At 33.4% G+C, this 8,325-nt stretch overlaps 1 protein-coding gene across 4 annotated transcripts in view; it reads right to left on the reverse strand.

The window, feature by feature from the left end:
• Positions 1-724: 724 nt before the first annotated feature.
• The window catches only part of LOC117172499 (transcription factor kayak), a 141,703-nt gene continuing 134,102 nt past the window's right edge, over positions 725-8,325 (reverse strand). For all 4 annotated transcript variants that reach the window (XM_033360499.1, XM_033360498.1, XM_033360500.1 and 1 more), the window contains exon 3: positions 725-5,012. In XM_033360499.1, coding sequence (XP_033216390.1) covers positions 4,452-5,012 — 561 coding nt within the window. In that variant the 3' untranslated portion in view covers positions 725-4,451. The remainder of the gene's footprint in view (positions 5,013-8,325) is intronic.

An 8,325-nucleotide genomic window follows, 5' to 3' on the forward strand; every position in this document is an offset into this window, starting at 1 on the left:
TGTGCCAAGCATTTTTGCCGACAAACTGTGCATGAAAATATAAACATGTGGGCACCGTCATGTTTGTCGCGGGACATCAAAAGGTGGCGGACCTCCCCCCTCATTGCATCACCCCCGCAATGGCATGCCTAGTCCCTTGTTTCCTATGTCCATGGATCATGCATATTTTTAGAAAACTCTATTATTGACTGAAAATTAAATCGGCGACAGCTCCTCTTTCGCTCATTTTACGCACGACAAATGTTAAGAGGTGATTGGTACGTGAGCGCGTAGAGAGGCACAGCGGCGCAGGTTAGGATTTTCACCGACAGCGCCGTTTACATTTATCCTGACCTACTAATAATTCTATCCCCACTCCGCTGCCACTTGTCGCATTTAGGTATATGATATCTTTGCTGAAACGCAGAACTTCATCTCCTCGTACATCATCTCGACCGTAAATCATTGACGATGTTCAGACATCCCGCCCAAGTAAATAACGTTCGTCATCTTTGATATGTATTATACATTGTTTTTCTACAATTTTCACGTATATTACGTGGTTTATGTATTAAACGTAGAAAACCCCGAGTGACATGTCACAACCCATCTCTGCCTGGTGAAACAGTGAAAATATTGATGAATGGAGTTCACCGAACAATTAATTTTTTTTAAAAAGCAGCGCACGCATACAATATAACAGCGACAGAAAGCTTTTTGATAGGCAGACCAATTTTTTTGAAAATTTGACTGTTCTACGGACTTTTATTGACATCTCGACGTAAGCAAAAAAATATATTGGATAATCAAAGTATTACAATTTTGAAAGCAACCTCCTCGAGTAATCCTACGACTAAAGTGGTTTAGGCGAAACTAACGTTAATAGAGATTGCCAGCGCTTCATGCAAGAGATACTCTGATTTCCCTGTAATGACCACAGTCACATTTATAAATATTAAATATATTAATATTGTTCAAGGTCATGCGAAAATGTAAGAATCTTATAAAATATATTATACTTATATATAGAGGGATTAAAGTGTTATACATGGGTAATGATTGAAGCTTGAGCGGAAAACTTTTCTTAACAAGAAGAATGTCAAGTCTGTCATAAATTCGATTTAAATTTCGTATTCGCATCTCGCTGGTTTGTCTTTTACTGTATTTGGGTCTAATTTAAAGTAAGGATATTTGAGTTTCATAATCACATCTTTAAAGTTAAATTCCTTAAATCTAACGATTAATGTTGAGCTAAATTGTTTCCTTAAAATCTAACTTGTCTCGTGTACAATTAATAATATAAAAATTAATTTCTGATAGAATTATCTCATCTTAGGGACTATAATTAAATTACGTGACGCGTTTTTCTTTTGTTTAAATAAAGATCAGGGTAAAATTGCCTCAAGCCAAAAGAGATACAACGATGTAAATGAAAGAAAAATGCGTTAAGTAATTTGAAAGTACAGCCCCTTACATTATCGATCGTTTGCTTGTAATCATCGGAAAATTAAATACACATTATCATTTGCATACTACGAGATCTTTTCCGTCTGCACCTCGCATCATTGCTAATAGAAAAAACGTCGTTTCCTGATCCCTTAGCTAATTACAGACATACAATTTCTCAAATTTTAAGGTACAAATCACTTGCACTCTTAAATATTTCTACTAAGGATATACATAAATATACCTGAATATGAGCAAAATATGCAAAATAAGGTGGACGGAAAAATGTACAAAAATACCAGAATCGCTTATCAAAATTCCACGAAGGAATAATGAGACCAAACTGTGGGCATGTCACCTGGTTCCAGTTATGGATGATGGTACCATGGAGAATATACATAGAAGAAACCATACACTCCCCGATGAAAATTTGAGCACATTGATATTTTTCAAAAATTTCCAACATGTGTCATATTTCTAGTGCAATTACTAAAAAAAATGTATTACATTGTCTAAAAACCAATACGAATCTCGTCAAATTACACCCTCACAGTATCAACGTCCACTTAAAAATTACAAGATTGCTGCATAATAGGTGATATTTCGCGAGAACTACCTTAAACTGGATCATGGAGATTTCAAAAATGTTGATTGATTTCGGAGATATTGGTCATATTTTCACTTCTTTTTCTCTTCAAGAAAGAGGATTAGCAAATGAGAAATTTTTCCACTTTCAATGGACTTAACTGTTTTAAAATATGATAACTTTAAACATTTTACCAATTGTGTTATAGATATGATACCTATTTGAAATTTTTGAAGAATCTCAGTTTACCCAAACCAGAGGAACTCATCTTTGCCCAAAAGTTTAGCAAGGAGAAGGTAAAACACTCAGTCATTGCCACGTGAATGGGAAAATAAAAATAATTATATTGCCGTGCATGCACACTCAGACCAAGAAAAATAATCTCTAACGTTGAGCACATAAACTTCGATCAGGAAAAATGATTTTAAATCGTACGATAATCGGATGCAATGGCCTTATCTCAACACAAGTGATATTTTCAGGCCTCGCTGGATTGAATTAAATACAAACCTTTTTGTAGAACGATGAATATATCGAACCTAAAAGTTCTTCTTCCATAGAGCTAAACAATAGCATGTTTCTTTGATTAAAGATGTAGAAATATCAGAATAAGTACATTCAAAATTTTCTTCAAAAAAATGTATTTAACTCGAGAACAAAAATTTTGTTGTGCATTAAAAAAAATTCTAGCATTAACAATTCTTTAATTTACAATTTTTTATTAGTTTTCACAAGCAAAAACTGTATATATAAGAAAACTTGCCATCATTTTTGAACCAAAAGGAACATAGTTTCTGAACTTTCAAAAATTTGAACTTTTAAATTAAAAAATCTTTGAAAGATATTAACCGACTCTCGGTCCAAACGATTCGATTATTTCAGCTTTTTTACTCCACGCTATTAGTGATCACTATGTAAGCTAAGATGACGCTCCGATGCCAGCTGATTACTGGACTTTTGTTGTACTCTAACATATAATATTTATTTTACGAAATATAAAAAGCACGTGGCAAATATTGCAAGTGTATATTAATCATAGATAGAGATTTTCATTTCTTTTCAGCCTAATGTTTCTATAATTGTTTTAAAAAATTCCCAAATTTAATGAAATTACTTAAGCTGGCGTAGACTGGGTGCTTTATCATGCAAAGGAACTTTTTAAGGCTTCTTTCAATCAACGAAGTTATGAAGCGCTTGACTGGGTTATATTCGAATGGTGGTCAACGCACTAGGTGGAACGTATTTGTAAGCTTTTAGGGGCATATAAAACTTTACCATGTGAGCAATTTAGTTCCCTTAACTTTTTATCCACAATTTTTAATTACAAAAAGTAATAATAGCATTTAGACTTGAAGAACAATCACGCGAACGTTTGGACACTAATATTTTTATGAAAAATAAAAAATGGTTGGAAATAAAATGCTCATATGGCAAACCATTACATGCCTTAAAACTGCTTTCACTTTTGCACCATTAGTAATACTGATACACAAACTCTTGTGCATTGATTTTTTGAATTTGCACACTTCTCTGTTGGAAGTACCATAATGCAAAAAAGAGGGGGGGGGGCTGGACGGGGCGTGCGTACAATTTATCCACTCTCGGGATGTTTTTTCGTTGAATGTGAATTTTCGACAATAAATGCTCATGTTATATTACAATAGTTTTGTCTCCATAAGTTATAGATGAAACCGTAAATGTGAAGCAAATTTGTGATTCCATGCGAATTTGTTCTGGAGCACAGGTATAACTTTTTTTTTATTTCTAAGAGAAGTATAAATGCACAAGCTCTTACAGACTAAATATAAGTAAATATCCTGTAAAACTGAAATGTGATGAAGAAATTATTGAATTTATGCTGTTTCTTTTAAGTTACACGACGGATCAGCGTCGAACTTTTTAAAATAGTTTTTTTTTGTAACTAAGATTTTTAATTGCAGTAAATAAAGTACTTTCTCATACCTTAATTTAATGTTTAAAAAAATTAATTATTCTGTAAAGAAATGTTTTAAAACATTGGCTTGATCAATTTAGACGCCGAGCTGAAAAAAAAGTTAACGTGACCTGCTTAATTTGCTTTATTTTTTTATAGATTTATCACTCTGAACTTTTCTGTGAACGAGAAATGGATAACCTATAATCTTTTATAGATTTATTGTTCACTACATGTTTAAAATTGATAGCGAGGGCATTATGCATTAATCTTAGGTCCGACGTTTTCAACAACTAGTAAAAATTAATTTCTTGAAAAAGCTATTCTACAAATATTGTAACTTGTCCGTAAAATGTTAAATACCGCACGGCTACCTATTATTAGGTTCCGCAGGACATATAATTATGGCAACGTGACATTTGTGACGTATAAAAAAAATAATATGCTATAAACCGTTCAGCAACTTGATTACGGGTCCTCTGGAGATCCGTACTCCATATCCTGGCGTCACAAACTTACGAGTTTAGGAGGATTTGCATCTGGGGAGCTGAGGTCAACAGCAGAGAGGTTATTTCTCTGCTGTGTGGAGCAAGATGGAATCAGTGGAGTGGAAACAGGTGTGAGACCTGTGCCACCCTCCATTAGAGAATCGAAGTTAAAAGGAATTCCGCTGGAGGGAGTGGTGATCGGAATGCCAGCAACCTCAGTGGTAGACTTCATGAAAGACGGGGTTTCCACTGTTTTGAATTGTAGAGGTTCGGGTCGCTCCTTCGGTTCCACAAAAATTGGCAGAGAGTTGGGTCGATTGTTATTGTCAAATCCAACTGGTAGCGAATTTGGTCTGTTTGGTCTTAAATCACATACAGATTCACATTTTACTGGCTGGATGAATTCTTCTTCAACCATGTTAGATTTTATGACTGGCTTAACGTCTGGCGGTGAGGTAGATCTAAGTCGACAAACAGCACGATGAGCTTCGAGTATGAATTCTAACTCGTCCTTGGCTTGTTTTAGTTGATTAATCTCGTCTTGTAAATTCTGCTTCTTCTGTTCCAAGCCTTCAGTTTCCTGCAATAGAAAAATTTCCATCATTATTGCATTTTTGTATAACGTAAATTCGTTGGAGGCCACACTAGGCTAATACACATGGTATTTTTACACATGATTGTCGTTTAGTAGGGTTCCACTTTAAACTTCAGCTAGTCCGCGAGCTTACAACATTTTTCATGCATTATTAACAGTATAAAAAAATAACAGAAATTTGGGGTTGGAAAAGTATCAGAGCCTAACAAAATAATTGAAGCCTGAAGAACTTTGTTGAGCTGATTTAAAAAAAAAAACCTTTTTACAAAAAATGTCCAGGAATTCGCCTGGTTTTTTATCGCCTCGTTTCTAATGGGTTTTCAACAAAATATAAGTAGTCAAAGTTCACTGTAGTGAAATTGACGCTGTTAAACCTGTTTTTAAACATTCGCCCAACTGTAACTTTATTGATAATTAACGTATGATGGTGACACGAATAGAGAATTTTTTCGCAATACAATTATTTTCGCAGTGATGTTTGTTACGTTCTTAAGCGATTATCTTTCACTGACTTATTCAATCTTTAGTAGAGATGTCAACATTTTTGAAATCTATAGTAGGGTGGTTAAAAATGGCTATAAAATTTGCGGTTACGGTTGCAACCCTCAAAGTTATTCAGTTATTTGGTCAAATATGTTTTGAAACACAAATTGTAAAGTCATTTTTACGCCCTGTTTATTTTAGCTCAAATGTATCACGGTGTTATACATATTTTCGACATATTTCGAATTACACAAATTAAATTTTTTATTTTATTACATGACAAAAATTTGTTGGAGTTGTGTCACTTAACTCTAGTATTTTTTTGTTCATGTAACCCTCATCCTCAACTACACCGAAAGAGTCTATTAAATTTAAGTAAAATGTAAAAAAAAATACTGCAGATTATAAAACTTTCTTTTTAATCGCAATCTAATCATTCAGAACATCTTCAACTGAGTGTGGGCGCTGGCTCAAAAGGAAGAATGGTGCGCTAAGAATTGCGAAAAGAAAGTGGATTATTATAATGGATTTAATCAGAATATGATTTAAACAGTTTTAAATTTTAAATAGGGACAGAAGCCGCGAATATAATCTTCACAAAGAAATTTAGAACCATCTTAGCAGATAATCATACCTCCGAGGAACGATACATCTAAAGACGCAGATGTGATAAGACATGCCAGTAATTTTAGTATTCACAGTTAGGTTTTTTATAAACGCTTATAAATGCATAAAGTGCACGAATCCGCCAGATATACAGTGAGTACTGTGTACAACTGTACAATCTTATTCAGTCTCATTTACTCCTTTTCATCTGCATCTTTTTTAACAGATTTTTTGTGAATAATATTTCTCGAGTCAAATATAGCTCATCACATTAACGTTTTTTCTTCCAAAATCGTATTCACGATTTTGGAATTAGATTTAGGAAAAACTTTTGGCGGGCAAAAGAAATATTTTCAGTCCTAATATGGGGAAGTACTTTTACGAGTTTTAATATTTTCAATTTATAAAACTATAGTTTGAGTAAAGAAGTTTACTTTTTAATTTACACAAAATATAAATTTTTTAAGTAAAACAAATTCAAATTGTTCAAAATTTGTTTATAATTTAAAAAACTGTTACATTTATTACAAAAAGTTGGACTGGTATTTGAACTAAATTAAATAGTATTACATCTTCTAACATGCATAATGTTGTGAATAAATAATATTTGCAAGTTGAAATATTCCATGTAGAACTACTATTTCTGTTTAACTGAATATATTAGTTGAATTTTTGGTTGGACTCAGGTAGAATATTACCATGTTCAAAGATGTTCTCTCCCAAGTGTTAGCTCTTCAACATAAAAAAAACGGTAATAGTGCAGCTTCGAAAAAAGGAAAGTGGAAGGAACGATTTTCAATCATTATTTCATTATTTTCTCATGTAATTTCTTTATTTTTGAAGAATAATCGTTGCAAAATGATCACAAATGAAAAAATAATAAATAATGAAAGCGTTATTCTCTACCGACACAATTTCCTCAATATGAATACCCGATGCTTTGGACACATCGGGTGGTTGCACGAATAACAAGCCTCTTGGACCTTGTTTTCTTCTTTTCTACTGCACATGCATTAACTCTTTCTTTCCTCGAGATATATTAGGATCGAGCGCTTGCAAAAAAATCTGGACACTTTTTTGGCAGTACTTACACAGCTTTTCACTAGGACACACAATATTTTACGAAAATAAAAATGAAAAATTTTTTCTGAAAAAATCACCAAGCGACATGTGGTGCCGTGGATGACCCCCCGCCAAACGGCGCAGCGACTGCTTCCAACTAATGCCGCAGATCAAATAATCTACACAGCCACTTGCCAACGGTATAGATTTATGGGTTAAGTGCATTTTATCACATTCCAGCAAAATAAAGTAAATTTCACTTATAAAACTGAGCAGAAAATTTTCTTCACAAAGACGGTTGAAAAATATAAATTTCTCAATTTAATCAAAAAATGTTATGGGGGGTAAACTACCTCAAAATAAGTGACGAGTATACAAGAAAATGACCAAATATACACCTATTTGGTAACCACACTTCAGGAAATCATATAATGCTTTTGTGAACTAAAGTAATTTTTCGAATGAAATCAAAACGAAAAATTTTCTTACATAAGAGGTAAAAAATCTGAATTTCTCAATTTATTTACTTCCGTCTGGTAAATTTGTTCATTTCTAATAATTTTCAGTCACAAAATAAATGTATTACAATCATTAAATTTGACAAATTATTTTGGAAAGAATGTTATTCCTATGATTATACAAAAAGGCTGTACTGGAAAAGTTCAGCCTCTTGACGTCTACGGATTTAACATATGGAAAAACTATATGCGGCATTTTCCAGATTCAGTTATACTTTTAGACTATGATTTGAATCTGCATATACGAAATAATATTATAAAGTTACATTCTTTAGTACATAATCAATTATCTCCACCATGGCATCACAGTCTTTTTAAGTACTCCTGGTTTATAAGTGGTTACGTTGCAGAAAAACCAGGAGAATTTGAGAATTCGGTAGACATTGGCTTCAAAACATTTTCTAAAGCATTAGGTAAACAGAGGGATGGCTCTCCTATAAAGGCCTGTATAATAAATGTGACGTGAGATTTGACCATGGCCGAGTGGTGGCACTGGCTGTGTTTTTTAGGCTGAAAATTTTAATCAAATTATTATTATTATTATTACACCATTAAGCCATTTCCCTTTCGGGGTAGGCGTGACTCACTCGGCAGGGGAAAGGAGTAGTATGTGGATGGGATAGAGATTT

This window comes from Belonocnema kinseyi, chromosome 5 (assembly GCF_010883055.1).
Source record: "Belonocnema kinseyi isolate 2016_QV_RU_SX_M_011 chromosome 5, B_treatae_v1, whole genome shotgun sequence".
NCBI classification, from domain to species: Eukaryota; Metazoa; Arthropoda; class Insecta; order Hymenoptera; family Cynipidae; genus Belonocnema; species Belonocnema kinseyi.